Source organism: Ambystoma mexicanum, chromosome 13, assembly GCF_040938575.1.
Source record: "Ambystoma mexicanum isolate Mex_15411 chromosome 13, UKY_AmexF1_1, whole genome shotgun sequence".
Classification (NCBI taxonomy): domain Eukaryota; kingdom Metazoa; phylum Chordata; class Amphibia; order Caudata; family Ambystomatidae; genus Ambystoma; species Ambystoma mexicanum.
Genome location: NC_090938.1, coordinates 240,746,397 through 240,769,326, shown reverse-complemented (window position 1 = coordinate 240,769,326; position 22,930 = coordinate 240,746,397). Strand labels below are relative to the sequence as shown.

Sequence of the window (22,930 nt, the reverse complement as noted above, 5' to 3'; positions counted from 1 at the left end):
CATTCACAGTGAAGGTCAGCTGCTTCAATTTTTTGCTCGGGCCCCGGAGAGGCTCACGAAGCGGACTATAAGGTTGTATTGTGTTTTGACCTTGACAGACAGAGATTGTGATGAAAGACTTCTCTTGAAGGAGTGTTGCTAAAACGTAAGAGAAGATAAGGATGAAATTTCTGAAACGAAACCACTTTTATATATTATATCACTATGCGAAAGATCATTCGCAAACGCAGAGTCGTATTTTGGGACTGCACTACTCGTAGACAATGGAAATTGCAATTGTACTGTAAGTAACCCTTTACATTATTTTATACCAAATATAATTACAATAGCGTAGCATTAAAGACCGCTCAAGTTGAACTTGTTCGTTGAAAGTGGCATAATGTTTTCTACCGCGCACTATCACCGCCGAATTGATCCCCTGTCGTTTAGAGGGCTCTGAAAAAGGCAGACGACACAGGGTGGGTTAATAGAAACAATTTAACCGGTCTATAGGTGATCAAGCGCTCTACTCGCTGTGCCACTTCACTGTAGCCTGTCAAGTGGCACAGCGAGTACAACGCTCGCTTTGACATCCGTGCACAGCTTGCTAACGCAAGTTCGAATCCCGGCAAGGCCAAACTCAGCCTTTCATCCTTCCGTGGTCGATAAATGAGCACCACACACCGTGGTTAATAATAAGCACTGCTTAGATACCTCACGGTTCTTAGCGCTATATGAATGGGAAAATATTATTATTTTATTATTAACATACTCCGTTGCACTATCTTCGATAGCAAATAGTTTCACGCCCTAATAAATAAAATGATAATTTTTAATGAAGATCGGCTGGTGAGACTAATTTATGTTTTCTAAAACAGGTATGTGGCCCCATTTTGCCTATGTCACGATTTACAGACTCCAGCGGATGGGGTCTTCAACTGCCAGGTGCAGGTCCAAATATGCAACTTCATGACCCTCACCATTTTATGGGACAATCGCCAAGGACCAATATGCCCTTACGCAGTACTAGCGGCTACAAACAACATAACAACCAATAGGGTGGTCTAATGGCTCGTTGTTGGACAACCTTCCGATTATCAGAGCGACCATTTACTGCTTTTATCATAAACCAACAGCCTATCTACCACAAAGGAACAACGCGTGGCTCAAAATAAACTTTTGCTGATCGACAGCAGAGACAATAGCAAATCGCTGAATATTCACTAAACATTTCATGTGAAATAAATGTACTTTACCAAATGTACAATCCTGCTGTTTACTTTTAAACCACAGTTTCATATTCCGAATTGTGGCGCACTGAGTTGTAAGCTGATCTAACACCCTCTGTACCGCAAAGGAACATCGCGTGCCTCAACATGAACTTTTGCAGATCGACAACAAAGACAAATGCAAATTGCTGAATATTCTCTAAACATTTGATGTCAAATAAATGTACTTTACAAAATTTACAATCTTGCTGTTTGCTTTTAAATCACTGTTTCATATTCCGAATTGTGGCGCGCTGTGTTGTGACATAATATGTATTGTCTTCCGGGTTCTGTGTAAAGTCACTTAGGACTGCAGAGGACTGGGCGCGTTTGATGACGCACCCTGTAACGTCACGGAGAGAGGCGGGGAATATGAATGCTTTGATAATATCAGGCTTAGGGGCGGGAGATATGATTTAGTGTCGCAAAAGCAAGTCAGCCAGGTCAATAGCGCCAGATTTATTGTTTCTGTAGTAGAGAAAAAGTCGGTTGACGCCCATAGAAAATTGTACTATTAGCGGACAAAATGAGTGGTCTTAAAACACTTTCACCCTGACAACGAACAATACAAACAACGTTCTCAGAACACCCCCATTTTGTGTAATTGCAACCATTTCGGGACACCGCGAGTGTTCTTAGAACACATTCAACTAAACAGATTACAATACGGACAGCGTCCTGAGGACACCCTCAGTTTGTGTATTTACGAACAATTAAGTACACCGCAAGTGTTCATAGCTCATTTTTACCTTCCTTGCGAACAAAAATGACACATACTCCGTCCTCTAAACACCCCAACATTTAGTTTATTTACAAAATGTTAGAACAGCCGTGTTCTCCGCGGACAAATCGAATGCAACAAAAACATCTAGCACATAAAAAAACAAAACATTGAACCTATCTCATACTCCCTCACCCTCCCCAAACACTCTTACACACTAACACACGGCACTAAATACAATTTTTTATCCACGTTTCACCGCGCTGTACGCGGTCGACGGCGAATACAAGATGGCGGGCGCCACAGAAAATATGACGCGCTCCACGCCCCTCGCCGTCCAATCAGCGAACACGTCGCATGTCCGCGGACATGACGCAAGGCCACGGGCCAATCGGGGTGCTGTCCGCGGAGCGAACAGGGAAGTCCGTCCGCGAAGCGAACACAGATATCACTAATTTTTTTGCCTTACGTTTTGGTCATTTTATAAAAAACTACTGGACGGATTTACACCAAATTTGCGAAAGCACGCTTTCGGGACCAAGTCCCCGCTCCTGCCGCAAATTTGGTGTAAATCCATCCAGCGGTTTGGCCTGTGGCCTTGCGCAAAGTTTTTTCCCATTATGTCTGTAGGAAAAAACACAAGTTTTGGGACCCCCCATATAACTTTTCCCCCCCTGGACGAATCCTCACCAAACTTTTCAAAAAAATTCAGAGTGGGCCATCTACTTTTTTTGCAGAGGGAGCGAAGTTATAAGCCACCCAAAAAATGCTCTTCCTATGGAAACACCAACTTAACCATAACTACATGGACGCTACAGTGTCTATAATATATATACATATATATATATATTTCTGTTTATTTTGTTTTGTCCCTGGTATCTGTCCCAATTTCTTACATCGTCATAAACTGGCTCACCACTTGAGGTTAGCTCAGGGGCAACAACCGTGTCTTGGAAACAGGACAATGCAGAGCAGCACAGGTTTGATACCTCGTCCCACATTGTTTTGGTGCTATTGTACAAGCGCCCTTAGTGGGGTTGCATCCGCACTCTGTAAATGCGTTATTGTAAGCCATTTGTGATAGAAAGTGGCATCCTTGTTCTTGAAATAAATACAAATACAAATTGCCAAAGCTCCCCTTGTCCTTCCCTCTCATGCCCTTGGATTATTGCCCGTACTTCTGTCTGTCTCTTTTTCCTTTCTCTCTTCTGTTCACTCTGCTCTTCCTTTTACTGTCCCTCCCTTCTCTCTCTTTTCCTTCTTTTCTGTCTTTCTGATGCTCTCTCTCACTCTCCCCTCTTTTTACTTCTATGCTCCACTCTATTCCCTAATACTCACTCTTCTCCCACTACTGTCCGCCCACTTCCCTCCTCCCACTACTCTCTACTACTTTTTCATCGCACTACCCTCTACTACTCTCTCCTCCCACTACTCTCAACGATTGACCCCTCCCACGACTCCACTATTATATCTTTTCCCATGACTCCCTACTCCACTCTCTACTATCACGCCACTCCACTGTCTCTCACTACACTGCACCCACACATTCTCCTACAGTCACACTTCTTTCACTCTCCAAAGTCACCTTTTCCAGTCACTGTCACTCACACCCCTACACTATCCCTTAGCCTCATTCACTCACCTTACATGCACTCTCACACCCAAGTACCGCTTTCTCTCACCAACGGGTACTTCACCTTACATTTGCTTTCCTAATCCTCCTTCACTCTCCACGGTATGGTCCTTGCTCCATCTTGTCTCTTAGGCCACCTTCTCCTCCATTAACGTCACCCGAACTACCCACACTCACCTGTTCATTTTGCCCTTGTTTGTCCTCCCCTATAACCCTTAATTGGTACTCTATGTCAGCTGGTTCCAGGGCCAATGGCTGCCTTCTTTTTCTATGAAGGCCGGGATACTTGCATCAGAGTACATACAAAGGGCCTAAATTCCCACCCCTTTCCACCTGTGGCGATGTGGGACCTCGTGTCTGCGTTGCATGGAGCATTTGAATGGCTGGTCTGACTGGTGTGGTGACCAGCTGTCTTCATGCTCACCTCCTCCTCTCTCCTCAGGCATTTTCGAAGTCGGGCTCTGCCACAAGGGCCTTTAGTAGCTGTAGTTTTACAGGCCAAAAAGAGAAACACTGCCCAGCATTGTGCACAACAGATATGGGGAAACAAGTGGCATTACACATATTTAGCCAGGCACAGGTAGAAGGGGCACAGACAGAGGTCCTCTCAACTCCGACACCCCGCCTCTGTGGCAGGACTGGTTCTGGCAAACACCCCGATAGGTTAGGTTGAGAGGGGTTTCCATCTCCCCCTTGACAAGGACAGGTACCTTACTCTTTCATACAGGCCGGGCTCTGTGATGGTGCCCCCATAGTCATCAGATCCAAGTGCTGATGTAATCCTTACAGGCAACTGTGGCTCAGTCTCTTTTCATCTCTGAGAGGTCTGGCCTCAACTAAAACTTGCCCATGGAGTTCTATAGTGTAGTTGGTTGGCTTGGAGCCATTGATCTACTACGTAGATAAGCATTTGTTTGTTTTAATTCCAGCTGTGATGCACTCTTGTTGTTATTTTCTTTAATTATATGAATGCTTTATAGGTGATGTGCTCTCCTTACACCTCCTGCTGCATTTGTTTATCTGCAGGCCATCGCATGGATCTCAGGCTCAGGAGAAAAGATGCTGGCTGGTTACTCAGAGCTCGGAGACTCACTGATGGTCCTCCGGCAGATACAGGAGACCTTCCTGGCCTTTCAGGCCCTTGCCAAGGTAAGGCATGAAGCCAAGAGGAAGAAGGAAAGTAGACCAGGGTCCAACATTTCATCAGGGTATAGAATAGAGAAAAGAGTGGAGGGATTAGAGGCAGCCCAAGGGGGAGGTAGAAAGTTTAATCCCACTGTCAGAGATGATACTACAAGTGGACGAAAGAGAAGCGAAACCAGAGGTCAGTGGCAACATGAGGTTTGGGTAGAGTAGGGATTGAGGTACAGGGGAGATACTGGAAAGGTCACTGGGGTTCAAACGCAACAATGGGGAGTGGGAAATGGAGTGCACATGGTCAGAAGTAATAGTGAAGAAAGAGAGAGGAGATTGGTGCCTTCTAAACAGTAATTGGAAAGGAGAAGAGACACCCGGGGGTCAGAAATGAAAGGAGGAGGCCGGAAAAAGAGATGCTGGAGGTCAGAGATAAGGCTAGATTTGGGAAGGAGCAATTTGGCACTAAGGCTGAAACATGGAACTGGAAAAAAGATAATAGAGACCAGGGGTGTCAAACGTGACAGCAGGGGATCGAAGAGAGAGGGGAATGTGGGGGCAAGTAGTGGCATAAGGTATTGGAAGGGACAGGAATCTATAGAGCAGACAGCAGGGGATGGAGGGGGAAAGGGAGAATGGAGATGAGAAGACGCACAGAACATGGAGAGTGACGGAAGTTCATAGGTGACCCGTACGGAATAGAGATGGGTGAGATTGGAGATCAGAGACAATACCCAGGCTGAGGATTTAATAGGAGATTGGGAGGAAGACTTAGCAATAAGGGAATGGGAGAAACTCTGGATGAGCATGATTCAGATCCCGAAAATGTTGAGATGGGGAGCCATGTGTTCAGACATGACTATCTTGTTTCTATTCCTAGGAGAAGATCCGCCGTGGCCAGCATGCGCTGGGGCAGGTGAATTCCTGGGAGTTATCAACAGTGCCTGACCCACAAAGCTGCCAAGGAACGATGGAGAGCTTTGTACAGGGGTTGGAGAGAAAAGCGATTGAGATTCAGAAGACCATCCTGCTGCAAGAGTTTTTCCAACGAGTGTGTATAATCGGGGACAGCAGATCCAATGAACAGGGATATTCTGAGCGGGAGGTAGTGCTGGAAGAGTTAGAGAGAGTGTGGCAGTGGGGGCACTGAGGTATGGTTGATGTGAGACACATTGTAAGCCTTTACAATTTGATCCTGTACCAAGAGTTTGTAGTTCTCAACAATGCAAGGATTGTTTTCTAATGGTGACCATTAAGAAGGAAAGAATGGGCGCAATCGGGACCCTGTAAACAGGAAAATGAAATGGGAAAGTGGGAACCCTGGTATGAGCAGGGAAGACTGTGAAGTAGAGTGGATGTAATTGAGAGGTTAATCATTTTATGATGGGTGAATATAGGAATTAAATGGCAAGATCGAGTACGGAAGCAAACCACATAGGACGTATTTCATGTGACATGCTCAGCAGGGTAAGGGAAAAGTGAAGTAGACCGTTAAATGGATGATGCCATGTTTAAGTAGCAAGATCTCTTAAGAGGACAGGCATTCAACTTATCCTAGTTGGGGAAGAATGGGGAGGTAAAGTGATTCTTCTCAGATAATTCCAGTATGAGGAAGTAAAAAGCCTCTTCTGGAGGATGGTTACAGAAGTGGGCAGAAAAGAGACCACGACTGGTTTGAAGATTTCGGGATCTGTTCTTTGCTTTTCAATATCTGTGTACATTCTATTGACTCACAGCGAGTAAACTTTGACCTTTTCTCCATTTTTTATAGGCCCACAAATGGACCTTGGAAGGGGTCAAACGTTTAGCAGCAATCGGCGAGGGATCAAGCTCTTCCAAGCAGAACCAGGACGTGCTGGCATCCCTGGGCCAGTATCAGCAACAGCACCCAGTTATCTCAGAGAAGCTCTTCCAGGAGATGAAGGCCCTGGCCCTAGAGCTTCAGAGTCAGAAGGCACTGAGGGAGTGGACCCAGTGCTGGTCTAAGTGTCAGGAGATGGAGAAGATCTTCCACAAGAAGATGGAAGCAGCCATAAAAGACAAGAAAAACTTTGAGAAGACCCAACTGAGCCCTGAGGCTCCAGGTGGTCGGAGGAATGGTGCCCCAGAGAAGCATGAGCTCAGTCCTGAGGCTCTCAAGTGCAAGAAACCCATTGTTTCTGAGAAAGGGCAACTCAGTCCCAAAGTCCTCAAGAACAAGAAAGGCACTTCTGAAAAAGTTGAACTTAGTCCTGAGGTTCCAAAGGGTAAAATGTTAACTGCCGCGCAGGAAGAACCACCCAGACCTGTATTCCTAAAAGGAAATAAGCCAACTGCTGCTGGGAAAGTCCAACCCAACCAGGAGGCTCTCAAGGGAAAGAAGCCTAGTGCCCCAGAGAAGTCCCTGTCTGGCTCAGAGGGCCACAGAAAGCGATCAGACAGCATCAGTGCCGTTTCTGAGAAGGGTGAAGGAAGACGTTTTTGGGGACTGGGCTCCATGCTCAGCCCTTCCAGGAGCATGACCTCGTTGCTGGCTCCCCAGACCCCCAGCAGCACGACAGGTTCTCCAGATACTCCATCTTTCCACTCAGGGGCCCCGTCGGTGGCACTGACAGAAGACAGTGACTGCGATCAGGTCTTCGTGGAAAGCGAGAGGTACGACGGTTCTCGCGTGGGCCTCAGCTCTACCGCGTCCCGGGCGCCTACTCTGCCAGTGTGTGAAAAGGCCTTACAGGACCCAAGGAGAAGGGGCCCGGCATCAGAGGGCTCGCCCTCCCCCTGCCTGAAGCCTCGCCTCCCCTCCCCCAGGGGGCTGCTCTTGAAGAAGTCTCATAGCACGGTCTGCTCTTCATCACAGGGTCAGAGGTCGCTGAGCGAGCCCGGCCCAGGTCAGGGAAAGGTTGGCGTGTACATCCGGGGTCTGGAGGTGAGCAGCACCGAGGTGGTGGACCGCACCTGCTCACCAAAGGAACATGTGATGATAGGCAGAGGGGGGGCCCTCTCCGCAGATGCCCCCTGGGGGGGAACCCCAAGAATGGAGAGGAAGAGAAGGATCGGGTGAGTAAGACAGGTGGGGTAGATTTTTGGGAGGTCTGACGGAGGCTATGCTTAATTGGCCCAGTTCTTCACTGGTGTCTCATAACACTGGGTCAGTAAGCCACCATGTCCAATCCCATTGACAATAGCAATCGACAGCAGGGCCCTGTATCTTACTCACACCAAGTATAATCTAGATCAGACCTTTAACACATCGGGACTAGTGGAGGGCTTAAAATTATGATGTACTGGGAGCTATTTAGCTCCTGGTTGTAGCCCAGAAGAGCATGGTTAGATTGACATCAGGAGTAACCGGGAGCTACATTTGACACTCCATGTAGGCTATGCCATACAAACATAACTATGTGTAATTAAATCTAGAGAAGCATAAGGACTCATCTAAAAGACATTTAAACCATAATGGGTCATATATATAATAGGCTAAAGTATATTGTTTGCCTCTCTTATGAAAGTTACATTTGCAACTCACTAGGGACTAGCTTCTCTACCCCCAGATGTACCTCCTGCTTACTGTGTGATGCTGGATACTCAGGTGCTGCATTTAGCTCCTGTTTAACATATCCTTATATCAATCGCTATAGTGCACAAGAATCCAGATTAACGACGATGGGTTTGCCTGTGATCTCTAGATGCCCCAGAGTCCTCAGATGAACTTTCTCTGGGATTTACAGTGCTACTTTAATAGTGATAGGGCCATTTTGTAAGATATCCATTTCGAGCAGAGGCTTCAGGAGCATTGGAAGAACAGGGATGTCAATTGCAATCAGAAATGACTTACAATAACACATTCACAGTTCGCATTCCCCATAAGAGTGCCTGTACAGTAAAACAAAGTTAAGAACAAGTGGTGAGCCACTTTATGAAGGTGTGAACAAAGTGGTAAAGAGGGAGCTTCCTCTTTGGCAATTAAGTGAAGTTTAAGCCGAGCTTGGAAGAGATCAACAGATCGGCAGACTTTCACTGTGATGGGGTAGTGGGTTTCATTGCAGTGGTGTGAGTAGTAGTAGCAGTAGTTGTAGTAGTAGTAGTGCTTTTTCATTTATATGGTGCCTTTATCCCATTAGTATGGCCTCAATTTCCTTGTGGTGGGAACGCCCCTGGGGGACCGAAGTCCAAGGTATGGGAAAATTGTCAGAAGGTTTGGAATGTGTGTGTGCATTTGGCCAAGATAGATAGTTAGGTGGGCTGGCCAAGCTCCAGTAAGCTACCCATGAATGTCAGGCATGTGGATGGGTGCTGAGGTGATCTGGAGAGTTTACAAGTGCAAGAAACTCGTTATGAGTACAGTTAGACCAAAGTTAATGTCATAGGTAGTCGCTACATTCTGATGGCAGAGGTGTTGTGCTTTGTGTTTTAGTTTGGTGTATGGAGGTGAAACATTATGTGTCCAGCTAGGCTGAATGTGTTTGTTGGAAGTTGTCCCTGAATTCTGATGCATGCAATTGGTAGCCGTGCCTGCTCCATAACTCTTCTAAGAGCCATATCTGGACTAAGTGCAATAGACAGGCTATCCTAATACATCTTTTAAGCGCAATAGACAAGCTATCCTCAAAAATCTTCTAAGTGCAATATCAAGACTACCCGCATATATCTTCAATGTGCAATTCATAGGCCGTCCTCCTAAATCTTCTGGTGCAATACCAAGCTAAGTGCATTAGACAGGCTATCCTAATACGCAAAACAAAGGGGGGTCTGGGAGTCTCTCTACCAGCACAAACACAGCCCATTGACATGTTCTTGGGTGGATGGCCCCTGGGAGAGACTCAACCAAGTCTTTAGCTCGCTGTCATTTCACAGAGAAGAAATATCCCTGCATATCAGTCTTTGTCCTGCCCAGGAGCAATCCAGCACCGAATTGCTAGGGAATTCTCCTCTGAACAAGAGTAACAACAGCTATCCTAATACATCTACTAAGTACAAAGACAGGCTATCCTAGTTCATCTTCAAGTGCCATAGACAGGATTAGATAATACATCTTCTGAGCGCAATAGGCTGGGTACCCTCATAGTCAAGTGCTATAGACAGTTTATCCTCATATACCTTACCTTACCTGGGGTGTAGCTGTAGGGTGTTTGGTCTGGCATCCATGGGTGAGCAGGGAATAAGAGCTGCCCAGAAGGGAGCTGCCCCTTGCCTCTGGCCCTTAGCCGGCTGCCCAGGCAAGGCTGCCCTGGGAGCTCCACTAAAGAATGGAAGCTCCGGTCATGTGGTAGGGGCTTGGGAACCAATGAGGACTCAATGGGTGGGTAGCAGGGAGTGGGGAGGGAGGTGTATGCGGGGAATGGGACAAAATGGAGAAATAATCATGAGCAAAAGCACAGGGAAGAAAGAAACAAAAAATGAAAATAGGCCAGCTGGAAGGGAGTGCTTACCACTAGATGGATGCTGCTTCAAGGTAGTCTGCAAGTGGTGCAGGAGCATGGAAGTCACGAAGGGAGGCCTCCAGCTCCTTGGCTGCTCCATTGATGTGGGAGCAGGTCAGGAAACAATGAGGACTCAATGGACGGACAGTGGGAGTGGGGATCGAGGTGCATGTAGGGAATGGGACAAAATGGAGAAATAAACATGGGCCAAAGCACAGGGAAGAAAGAAACAAAAAAACGAAAATAGGCCAGCTGGAAGGGAGTGCTTACCACTAGATGGATGCTGCTTCAGTAGGGTGAAAGAGCGGATTTTAAAGGATGCACAAGGGGCATAGGACAGTGAGCATGAGTGTAGAGGATGAGCAGGTGAATAAGTGTGATGGTTTAGGTGCCTGATTTCCCTTTTCTCCCCCTTCTGTCCAGCTCTCCTCACCTGAACTGCCGGAATTGCTGCTGGGATCCTGTAGCCGCCGTCGAGTAAGATAGTCCTTCTCCTTTTTTCGAAGTGCCTGCTTGTCACGGAGGGAGGCCACCTTGACTGCTGCTGGGAACAGCTGGCCGGGGACCTCCCTTCCGGGACTAAGCCGAAAATAGGGGAAAAAACCCCTGATGGGGAAAAAACCCTGGGACTCCTCAGGTTGTCAGCAAGGTAGTATTGTACGTGGCCGTGCAGGTGAGCAGGAGAAAGTAATAAGCAGGATCCGTGTTGGTTGCAGGAACAGCAAAGCAGCAGGGGGGTCCTACTGAGTGGAAGAATCCCCGAAACCCCTGCCAGCCGAGCAACTAGCGGGGCGAGGACCAGGAATGGGAGGAGGTCAGGAAAAAAGCACCGGCAAGGCACCGGCAAGGCAGTCCAGAGAGAAAGCAGAGGAACGAAGGAAAAAAGGGGCGGAGCCTATCCGCGAGGACGGAACCGCAGAGAACTGAAACAAAAGTCGCCGAGGCACGGTGACTACAGGGAAAACTGGAGGAGAGAGAGGAAAGAGAAAAAACGTACGCCGTGAAGGGGCGCGAGAGCAGAGCAGAGCAGAGCAGAGTAGACGGAAGCTGAAACGGGGTAGGAGCGAAGAACCAGGAAGCAACGAGGGCTTCCACTGGACAGTTGCAACGCAGGGACCGCTGGGCCGGGAAGGTAATTATACTCCCAGCGGCCCCGCGTCGTGAGGAAGAAGCGTGATGGACACAAAGGAGGGACTAGTGCCCTGCATACCTGTGTCCTAATTTCCAACGCGGGAGAAGCCGCCAAGCGGAACGCCTGCGGGTGACAATAAGATGGTGAGTAGACAGAGGTAAAGCCAGCCAGGTTCTGAGAAGCAGGACCATTGATAGCTTTGTAGACTAGCAAAAGGAACTTGCAAAGGGAGAGTTTGTGCATGGAGAGCCAACCTGCATGGTGTTGGTAGGTAGAAGTGGGGGAAGCTCTTGGTAGATTTACAGAGTGTGGGTAGCAAAGTTGAGGACTTTGTCTAGAGGGAAGAAGAAGTTGGGTGGAAAGCCAAAAAATAAAATGAGCAGTAGTCTAGTTTGATGGGTATGAGGATAGCGTTTAGAATTTTCCATAGAGTGGTGAGTTAGAAATGCATGATCTTTCTGAAGGTGTACAAGCAGCAGAGGTGGTGGTAGTTTTTTTTTTAATGTATTTATAACGCGCCGAAAGCTCGGAAGCATCAGGGCGTGACAGAGACACAGAGACAGAAAGTTCACAGGACAGCACAAAGAGAAAACAAAGGAGGAAGAATATGGCTCTACATGAGAACCAGCATGGCAGAGATGTAGATTATTTGAAGAGTGTGGTCTTCAACTGTTTCTTGAATAATTGAGTATTGCTTTCAAGTCTGCGATTACAAGGTAACTTATTCCAGTGGAAAATGGCCTTGCTGGGAAATGCTCAACCTAAACCTGTGGATTTACTAGGGAAGCTAGATCGGAGTAGCCCTTGATTTGTGGATCTTAGACTCCGGCTTGGCTCATACCAGCTGAATTCCTTCTTCAGGTATGCTGGGGTCGTTCCCTATAGGCAACGATGAACCAGTGTCAATGATTTAAAAATAATATGTTCATTCACTGCTAGCCAGTGGAGGTCATTTCTGTCCTTTGTAATGTGATCGCGCTTGGACTTTCTTGTGATGGACCGAACTGCGTTATTCTGAATGATTTGGCATTGCTTTATGCAGTTGCTGTTGGCGCCAAGCATCAAAGCGTTGCCATAATCCAAATGGGACAAAATAGTGGCCCTGGCGATTGTGGCACTATTTTCGGTTTTTAGTAGGGTTCTAATGCGACAGAGAAGCCTCTGATAATATTGGTAGTTTTGTTTCAAGTAGGAGGTTTGAGCCTCGGCTCCTAATGATGATTGTAAGTAGATGGCGAGTGTCTTGACCTTGTTTGACACTGTGATGGAGGAGTCTTTTATACAGAACGAGTAGGCTGGGCCTAGGTTATTTAAGGCTTTTGCCATACCAAATGTCATAAACTCCGTCTTGGAGCTATTCAGGCACAAAAAAGGTTACTGGCCATCTTATTCACCCCGTTTCTTTGTGTAATGTCTGTGGAAGTTTCCACATGTCCTGATATGTTGTACTACATGTTTCTAGAATAGGTTTTTCTGTGTGTCTGGGGGGACAATTGTGTGTTTCCTCCGTTTGGTAGTTCTAGTTATGAATGTGTGTTTTCATGTTTGTTTTTGTGCGTGGCTTTTTCCACTTTGGTCTCTGTACCTTACTGTGTGTTTTCTGTGTACTGTGTGCATGCCAGAATAAGACTGTTTAATGGCTATCTGTGTTAGTGTATTTGCATGAGTGCTTTGCATTTCCAAATGTGTTTGTAAATTTCAAGTTCTACTGCACATGCCCAAAGTAAAAAAATATCAATTGATTTGAAGCGTGAATAAGATTGAGAGGCATGAAAAAATCATGGACCCACCTCAAATTTTTGTTAATTGCATCAGCTCCCCCTGGGGTAAGTCTATGCCTAAAATCTTGGCAATCGAAACTGACAATATTTGTCTCGGAATCGAGTTTTATATGCCTCAGGAAAATTATATGCAAAAACATGTTTTTAAAAAGCCTTCATAAAATTCCACCAAACTTGACTGATCAAACTGTTTTAATAGGGCAAAACCTATCTCTTTCCAAGTTTGGTACACTTTAATCGATGAGTTCAATAGTCAGAGAGGAAAATATTTTCTCTTTTTCCCATGTCAAGTTTTGTATAACCTTAGCTATGATATTGTTACCGTAATACTGTAATAAGACATGTTAAGTTACCCACAGTACATGGCGGTCTCCAGCAACAAAATGCTGACTCCACCACATACGCAATCAACTTTACTCTGCCCTCACATTGGCTGAGGAGATAGTCCTGGCTGTGATTAGCTTAGCAATTATGAAGGGCTGCAATAAGTGATGGCATTGTTGTGCGTAGCACTGCACAACCAACATTTGCATTCCCTGTGACCCCTTATGTGCTTCTCAAAGGAACCTCTTTTGTGTCAAAGTAAGTGCGTCAATGCAATAGGACCAAAACTTGCTCCAAAAGTTTAGGACCCCCATGATGGTGTAGGGACAGAAAAGAAAATCTTGAGAGAGGAGGAGGCTGATTGGCAATGAGCATTTTCACATGTATAGCTTTGTACCTTAAAACTATACTTGACCTTGAAGACAAAATAAGCATTGGCAAATCCAGCAGTTTTGGCTTTTGTGTGGGCATGGGATAGGTATTTCCCAGGCACTGCCATAATGGTACTAATACCTGCCAATACAATGGCAACAGCTGCAAAATAGTGCCCGGGCATCTGATAGAGGTTCCTGACAAATGCCTATGTCTACCGAGTGCGATCAACCAAGGAACACTGCTGTACTAACCAGCAGGCAATATCATTACCATGTGAATTGAGCCACTATACTGTATCTAGGGTATCTCCCCCACACGATCACCAGGCGAACTCCCTGCCAATATAGAACAAATTGCCCTGAAAATGACCTGCAAGGTCGAAACACGTGTCGGAAAAATTTAGAAAACCACCAGAACACGTTTCACTACCAAGAATTTATTCGTTTTCCTTTTTCTATGGGATATCTCTCATGAGATGAACCAAACGCCCAGCGTGAGAGTGACAGGCCTCAAGACCACAACTCATATCACTAATTAGGACACTGTCCCCAGGAGACCACGTCACACGCTGAAGGGTACCTCATATACCAACGTGGCAGCTCAGCAGTTCCACAGTTCTAGTGTCCATCCAATAGCACTTACCTTATACCTAAGCCAAAACAATTCGCTTTTTTCAATGCTTGTTTTTAACAGGATTTAAATGCAAGGTCACCCATACTGCTTCTAAATCAAGTGGCTGAAGGCACACTTGATGAAGAAATTTTTATTACATGAGCAGCACATTTACAGCTTATATTAATCTACTAATTAATCTATTAACTCTCTGTAGATTGTTTTGAAATAACACTGGTATGTACTTACAGTACAAAGTTTAATGTTACTGCTAGATAAGCTAGCTGAAAGACACCCCATGAGGAAGCGTTTTGAGTGGCGATGAGCAGGTTCTGAGTGGGAATGGCCATAGGGATTAGCATGACCATGGGAAGTCAAGGGTGGGTAAAAACCCAAACAACACCCACAAGCTGTGGGCCTCTCCTCACATACGAGCTCTACTTCAATGATATACTTTTGGCTTAGAGGTGACATTTTAACACCACCTAATCACCAAAATCTTTAAAAAACGGTGTTAATAAAACACGTTTGTTGTCTGACAACTGAAGGTGCATTCATAGGATTGCCAGGAAAGGTAGAGAAGAACAGGTGAGGATACCATTGCATAAGATCCAGAAACTGGTTTACAAGAACCTGAGTGAATAATAAAGCAGCTTCTCTATCACTTTAAGCAGACACTTACTGGGAATCTTCCTTACTCATATTCCTGCTCTTCCTCATAGTTTGCATTGGAAGGTGACCCACCTCGATTTAAAGAACCCTTCTTCTATGTTTAGCTTTTACTATCCATGCCCTGCCTCCACTACTGAGGGCATAATACCCCCGGTGGCCCTGCATCTACCAATTAATAACTACTCATTGGCCTATTCCCTCCAGGCCGAGTGGGCGAGGCAGGACGTAAATGCTGTGATGAAGAAGAGCAGGACGAGGAGTAATGTAAATTAAATGTAAGTAATCTGAGGATTACCTCTACGTCCCTGTTCCTCGACCCAGTCTTGCTTGTGAGGCATACCAACCCTTCAGGAGAGATGGGTCAAAATAACCACTTGGACCTTTGATGCCATGTGCAACAACCATCACCTAGTGATTATCAATGATCGAGACGTGTGAATTCCGTGGAGTACTAAACTCAGAATACCAGTCCCAAAAACAACCGCCCCCTCCATGTGCAAATTCAAGCGTTAGTGCTTAATAAAAGTATTTGGAGCCCCCCAGGTGGCCCCTCGTCAAATGTCCTGAAGAGACATTCCCTGGGTCTCTGCCAAAGTGGATCTCCCCTGAACCCTGGGGGAGAATGTGTCTAGCTGACACATAGGCAATACAAATAGCTTCTCTGGTCCCCATACTAAATGTGGACATGCCGCCTTGCCATCCTAGACAAGCGCCCCCAAATGGGACAAACAAATTGTCTGCCTTCCAAAGGCACCTGATCCTTCTAAGTAAATCAGAACTGCCCTCCTTATAACTAAACTAATCTACTCTATCTCATCTGGAGATGGGGGGTCCAGAAAGAATGCAGGGAGAACAACCTGGTGCGACAAATAAGACTTTAACAGCACGTTGAGCAAAAAGGCAGGATCACATCTAAGAAAAAGAGCATCTATCTGAACCACCAGATAACGAGCTTTGTACCTCACTACACAGATTTGCCCCAATCATGATTGCTACTATGAACACTGTCTTCAGGGTCAGTAGCTTCAATGGTACCTCCTGCAAGGGCTTAAAAAGGGCCAACTGTAACTCTTTTAATGCCAGCGAAAAATCTCAAGGGTGCATCCCAATCACGGCTACCAGCCTGGATACCATCAAACTTTATAAGCGCCGATTCAGAGTGGTTACATCACCTGAATCCTTCCCTCAACGCCTGTGAACATCTTGATAGATGACGATTGAGCCCCGAGGGTGGCTGCTGCTAGCCCCCAATTGAACTCATCATAAAGAACATTAAGAACATCCGGCAAAGGCAATGTACTGCTATTGCCCCTTTCTTCTGTTATGTTATGTCATGTCCATCAAAGTCCGGAAAAGTGACCCAGTTTCTGTCAAAGGCTTTTAACCCAGAGGATCTTTTATCGTTCTGAATTGCCGAGGTTTAACCTTAAGACAGACCCTGGAGCTATAAACTTTCTCTCTCAATTTCCAAATCCTTCTCCCCCTCTACACACCCTCGGTTGTCCCTGCCCTTGCTGAACCCCTTTAATGGGACATGGATGGCCCAGGAGAAGATTCACTGGGTCAACTGCATGCTTTAGACAAAGCGTGAATTCGCCCCTGTGAGGCCAGAATGAGGCCGCCAGATTGACCTCTGCCGATGAATCCTTGATCTTCAGAACAACATTTGGGATCTATGGGATGGGAGGGCAGGGGTGCTGCAGGCCCCCAGCAACTAAATGATCATGGCATCCACTCTCCGCCCCTGGACTTGGGAGCCTTGAACAAAACTGGTGCATATTTGTATTCCAGAGAGAGGAAACATTTTCCCAATCTGTGTAAGGAAACACCCTGCTCAGCACATCTACTTTGGAATTGTCTGAGCCCCTGATGTGCACTGCCTTGATGGACGCGCAGTTCTCCTCCGCCCACTTCCCTGCTTCCCTGATCTTTTGCCATATGTTCCAGGGCCTTGGAGCGAGATCCCCCAATTTGCTGATGTAAAGCACGACTGTAGTATTGTCCATCGTAAGTACAACTTCTCTCACTTGAATAAATGGTCAGAGAACTTCAGAGCCTTCAAGGCTGCCACCGGCTCCCTCCAAAACAGGAAGAGTTGGCCACCTCTTGATCTGTTCATCCTTCTTGATGTGTCTGAGCGTCTACTACCGCCAGGGGTCAAGTCCTCAAAATTAAAGTGGGGGGACTCATCAACTAATGCAATGGGATGTGACGTTGCCAGAAATTAGCATATCCAGGTGAAATATGCACTTTTCATTAAATTGGCTTTGCAAAACCAGCTAAATTGCACAGGACGAATAGCATTTGCCTTACAGAAAATCAACACACACACACACAAATCCAAGAGAGGATAATTTCTTCTAATAGTGTTTTTGAAAACAATACAAGGTGTGCATGTTTTGAACTCCAAGAACCAATAGAAACGTTTTCCCTGGGACTTGCAGTATCGAAATGGGACATTTCACCTTAGTTGTTTGTTATTTTTCATCAGGTTATATAGTGCAGTGGTAAAGTGTCTGGCCTACAAACCTGTTGACTGTGGTTCGACCCCCGGGGTCGGGTTTAATGCATGAATTCAAAGAAGATATTCAATGTTTCTCATTTTAGTTGGGGGGAACTGAGTCCACCCTCTGAAAAAAGTGGGTGCACTCCGTTCCTCTGTGTGTACCCTCGACTTGAGCCCTGACTACCTCTCCCTAAACCGCCTTGCCGACATTGGCAGTGAGAATGATCAGCCAGGGCTAAAGCAAAGAAAATCCTTAAAGGAGATTGGCCAATAGAAACCACAATTGTCCTGTGAGATTTAGGCAGAAGGTCTTTGAGGCTCACCTATGCAGAATGCTCTGTCTTTCTGGGAGCATCACTTTCCCTCCAGCCATCCAGAATCTTGTTCCAATGAAATGGAGGTCCTGGGAAGGAAGAAGCTATGACTTCAGTCTTCTGCATACAAACCCACCTGTCTCCAGAGTCCTGTATGTCCCATCCACATACGCTGCGCCAGTTGCTCTTCTAATGATGCCTTGACCAGCCAATCATCCAGATAGGGAGAGATCTGAATCCCCTTCTTGTGCACCAAGAGTACTCTCAGTCCCAGGACCTTCATAAAAACCTGGGGATCCGAATTCAACCTGAAGGAGAGGGTACTTCCAAATTGGTATGTGAAAATAGCATCCTGCAGGCCTGGAAATGTCACAAAATAATTTTCTTGAATCAAAGAAATCCCTCATTGTACACACTCCATCTTGAAATACTTAGTGGTCACAGAGAGATTCAGATTCTTCATGTACATGATCAATCTGAACTTCTGCGATGGTTTTGGGACTAGGAATACAATGGAATAAACACCCCCCTCCCTATCTCCCGTCTGGGCGCCTTCTTGATGGCTCTCTACTGGATGAGATCATGGGTGGCCTGTAACATGACTTTCCTCTCTGGGTAATAGACTACGAATGTCTCAGAGGGTCTTGGTGTGGAGCCGAATTTGATTCCATACCCCCATTGAACCCATTATCACTTGATCCAACTGTCCTTCGAAAATCTGCACCCTTTCTCCCAGAACGATTTGATGCAGCCCCACCTGGCCCAGAGTCAGGACTTCTGAGATTTGGTGAGAGATGGAGGCCTTTTACTCTTTTGGGCCCACTATTGTATGTCAAACCCAGAGTGTCCGCATGAAGCATAGCTTGAAGCTGTTTGCCACTTTTGGCAGAGTAAGATGTCTTGGATTTCGAGTACGATTTCTTTCACAACTTCCTGGCATGCTTTTCAGCTTTGGAGACCCTGTGTGCCTTGCCCTCAAATAGCATTTGCCCTTCAAAGAGAATCTTCAGAGCCGTGGCCTTTCGGTGCAGGTCTGTGTACCAGTCCCAAATAAGATGGCGTCCAGCTATTGCAGACCCCATGGCCATTGCAGTGACCTTTTCTTATAAGCTAGGTCATACGTAAATTTTATCTGGATCCTGTCCTTTTACTTAAAGCCCCGAAAAGCCACCTCAGCCATATAAGAGGTATAGGCACAGTCCTTAGAACTGGGTGTGCTACCCCATAAACCTTCTTTAAGGCTCCACCCACCTGCTTGACTCTGGAATTCCAGATTGCGCCCCCATAAACCTTCTTTAAGGCTCCACCCACCTTCTTGTCTCTGGAATTCCGGATTGCCGATCCTCCAAGGCCATAGACGACCTGTCCAACATAGACGACCTGTCCAACAGCATACATGCCAACATTTCGACGCACCTGGGAGGGAGATTTCTACAGAGAAAACAGGAGACAACAATTTCCCCATAGGATTATATTGGGGAAATAAATATTTTAGGCGGGAGAACATGAAAAATAACAGTATTTTTCACTGAAAAATCGAGAGTCTCCCGCCTAAATCGGGAGGGTTGGCATGTATTCATAACAGACTTGTCAGAATGGTGTCCATTGAATAGATTTGGGAAGGGACTTTTCCTCCCCTTACAGTGGATTCAATTTAGTCAGAGAATCCCATCTTTCATTTCCAGGAGCAGCAGGAGATTTGCTTTTAATGTATGCTTAAACTAACTGAGGCATGCCCGGTCACGTGAGGTATTGTACCCTCCATAGCAGCAGCCGGGAATAGATAGAGAAAGGTAAACATAGAAGAAGGCATAGCTCTCAACCATTTGTGCTGCAATGGCGGGTGACATCACCCGATTTAGTTTTTGGCGGGTGAGATGCCCATTGGAATGAATGGCCGTGCAGGAGGCTTGGGGGGTGATTAAGCCCTTTACAAGGCGGGTGACACCCGCCATAAGCGTGTGAGTTGAGAGCTATGGGTTCCAGAAATGGAGGTGGATTACCTCAGAAGTATGTACTCGGACGAGGAAGAGGGACGTAGAGGTAATTTACGCATCCCTGCGACTCATCTAATCCGACAAAAAATATGAACGTTTTCCCTAGACAATCGCAGTTCCCCAGCACTGTTGAAACACAATTCACCCCTTGAACCGTCTCTGTTATTTGAAACACTGTAAATGTTGCTTAGGTGCGCTGTTTTACTACTATAGGCACGGTGCCCTGAGCCTTTGAAGTTGCAGCAAAGACCACCTGGAATTCAAATGACTTTTCTCAATAATGACGCAATAAATGTCTCACTCACAGCACAAAACTTTTTTTTTTTAGGAGTGAAATGAGGGTTGGGCTTTCCAAACGAGGGTCGCTCAAGTTCTATGCTGCACCGAGAAGGATACGAAGTAAAGCAGTGATCTCAAGTTTCCCATGCCAACAGCTGGAGCTGGGGGGGCCAGGGATTTCATGGATAGGCTCGAGGCTGGGGGTCAGTCCTGGCTCTAGAAGCCCATCAAATCCCTCTCTCCCCCAGATAAACTTTACAAAAATAAACACGGCACTGGTGCCTTGTCGAGCTGCCATCAAGACCAGATTTTCTTTCTTCATATCTGGGCATTTTGTTCCTGCCCAAATATGAAAAAAAACAAATTTGGCCGTGACGCCAGCTCGGGTCCCGACAAGGCACTCGGACCGTGTTTCTTTTCTTTTCATATTTGGACATTTTGAAAATGGAAAGAAATCTTCAAATGCGCCCTGGTGTTTTCGTTGCATTCCGGGATTTGCAGTTTTGTTTTTCCCATTTTATAATCAGGACTACGCATTGAATTACACAAAGTCAGACAACAGATTTGAATACCTACCAATTCTTTGCATGGTGAAACTCGAGAGCTCTGACTAAAGTTTGCATAAAACAATTGTGGAAACATTGCAACAAAGGAGGTTTTTCAGAAATTCTCCCAAAAAATAAACTGACCAGGATGACAAGTTCTTCTTGTGAGTCAACCAGTGTCAGAACGCACCTCTTGACTGGATGTGGATCTTTTTGTAGCCTACATCATAATAGATTTGCTTGTAATGTATGTTCTTCTGTCATCTAGTGGTTGAGTTTGGGAAGGGCGTCTTCTTATTAGCAAATGGAATACTTGGGGATAGGCACATTCACAGGATGTTAGGTTATGTCATGTTGATTTATACCGCGCACCGCTACCACACTGGGGCAGTCTCCAGGCGCTTGTGTGGCTCTGGAAGAAAGGGGGGTGGGGTGGTTAGTGAGGATAGGATGAGAGGATAGGTTCAGAATCAGAAGAAACTGGCATCTGTGAGTGTTGTTTTGCATGTAGGAGTTGGTATGGAAGGCCCCGCTCGGGTGTGGGCTAGTGTTGGTGTAAGTGTGTTGTGTAGTGTTGTGGTTGTGCGCACTAGTTAGATAGTGTCAATGGTGGCAGTAGCTGTAAGACTATCTGTTGACGATTTTATGGATTATGTGGGGTAGTTCACTCTAGGTGTGCTTCCAGGATCTCAGAGATGGTGGGTGTGAACACAGAATTGATTCTTGGTTTGTTTATGTGTAGTGTTGTTAGCCCAAGGTCTTGAGTAGTGGCGTTAGTTATGTCGGAGAAGCAGGAAGGGGAAGTGGGTTAGTAAATCTGTCTGTTTGTTTGAGCTTCTGGTGAGGCTCTGTCACCTGATGGTATCTACCCAAGTTCTTCATTGTGATTCATCAGCCCATCTCGCCTCCTCTCTAGTTGTTTATCTGTGATGTTATTGCTGCCGGTGTCCCTTTGTGGTTGTCATTGTTGGTTGAATAATCAGGTTTTTAGTCATTTCCTGAAGGTGATGTGGTCTTTTGTGATTCTAATTTCTTTGGGCATGGTGTTCCAGAGGTTAGGAATTAGACGTGAGAACGCTGTTCCGCCAAACTTCCTGTTTCGCAATGTTTTGCCTCCATTTGTAGGTGGTTGCTGGATCTTAGGTCCCTTCTTGGGCAGTACTGGCTGATCTTGTCTTGGAGGAATAAAGCTCCTTGTCTGTTCAAGGCTTTGTGGGCGATGCAGAGTGCTTTGAATTTGATGAGTTTATTTACGGGTAACCAGTGTAGGCTTTTCAGCTTTTCCACAGGTAGTGGATGGAGCCAGGTAGCATGGCCCATAGGAAGCAACGAGGGAGTCTCTTTCATGCCTTTCTATGAGCGATGCTGGAGACAGGACTCTGGTAGGAAATGTCTATCAATGTCCCTGAGACCATCAAGGTTATTTTATTTGCTTATTTGTTTATTGTTGCTTTATACAATGCAGACTGCGACAATGTCATTTTGCAGTGCCGTGAAAGCTAAATTTCAGGGGTAAATGTCATCATAGCATTCACAGATCAGGGTGTTAAAAGTCTCATGTGTATTTGTTTGTGATTGAACATTCATAGGTTGTAATGTTTATATTGATTGACTGTGGACTGCATGATCAGGTACCATATCTGTGTTGTTTGTCATTATGTGCACCGTCAGTGCTTAATTTGTTAAAAAATAAGTGCCAAAGCCAAATATTTTCTAGCACTCCTGTGACACTGCGGGTGGGCAGTTCCCCATCACTGCTGCCACCACCCATAGCTGCTCCCCACAGTGTCGACATATTTGGGGTTACACGACAGCTCGCACCTGCTCATTGTGGTTGATGGATACAATGACTATCACCACTTCATAATTAAAGTAAGTCTGATACAATAAGTGCCAGGGCTCAAAAATAAGTGGCAGGGCTGAGCCCTGGCAAACACCCCCACCAATTAAGCACTAGTGCACAGGAAGGTTGTACAAACTATAGATAATTGGAGCTGCACAGGGCTGGCTGAAGATGTGTGGGGCCCATTTCAAAATGTTGTTTAAAAGGATAGTGCACTAAAAAAATGTATTGTCTTAAAAGATGGGCAATAATCAAAAGCATACATTAAACATCTTTTTAAAGAAAGTTCCTATGTAACATTTTGAGCAAATGAGGCTCAAAGTGTTTACATGGGGGCATCCATTTAGTGATTTCAAGCAGCCTCCTCTGCTCATGTTAAGCTCTACTTTGGCGGCACTAATCAAGCATCAAATGCC

The 22,930-nt window shown here is 45.9% G+C and overlaps 1 protein-coding gene across 2 annotated transcripts in view; it reads left to right on the top strand.

Annotated features, from left to right (window-relative positions):
* ARHGEF40 (Rho guanine nucleotide exchange factor 40) overlaps positions 1-22,930 on the top strand; it is a 507,114-nt gene that overhangs the window by 339,011 nt on the left and 145,173 nt on the right. Inside the window, exons 12-14 of one of the 2 annotated variants that reach the window (XM_069633711.1) lie at positions 4,628-4,750; positions 5,616-5,786; positions 6,507-7,369. In XM_069633711.1, the coding sequence (XP_069489812.1) occupies positions 4,628-4,750; positions 5,616-5,786; positions 6,507-7,369 (1,157 nt within the window). Of the gene's footprint in view, positions 1-4,627; positions 4,751-5,615; positions 5,787-6,506; positions 7,772-22,930 lie in introns of both variants that reach the window. The other variant, XM_069633710.1, reaches the window with a different exon arrangement.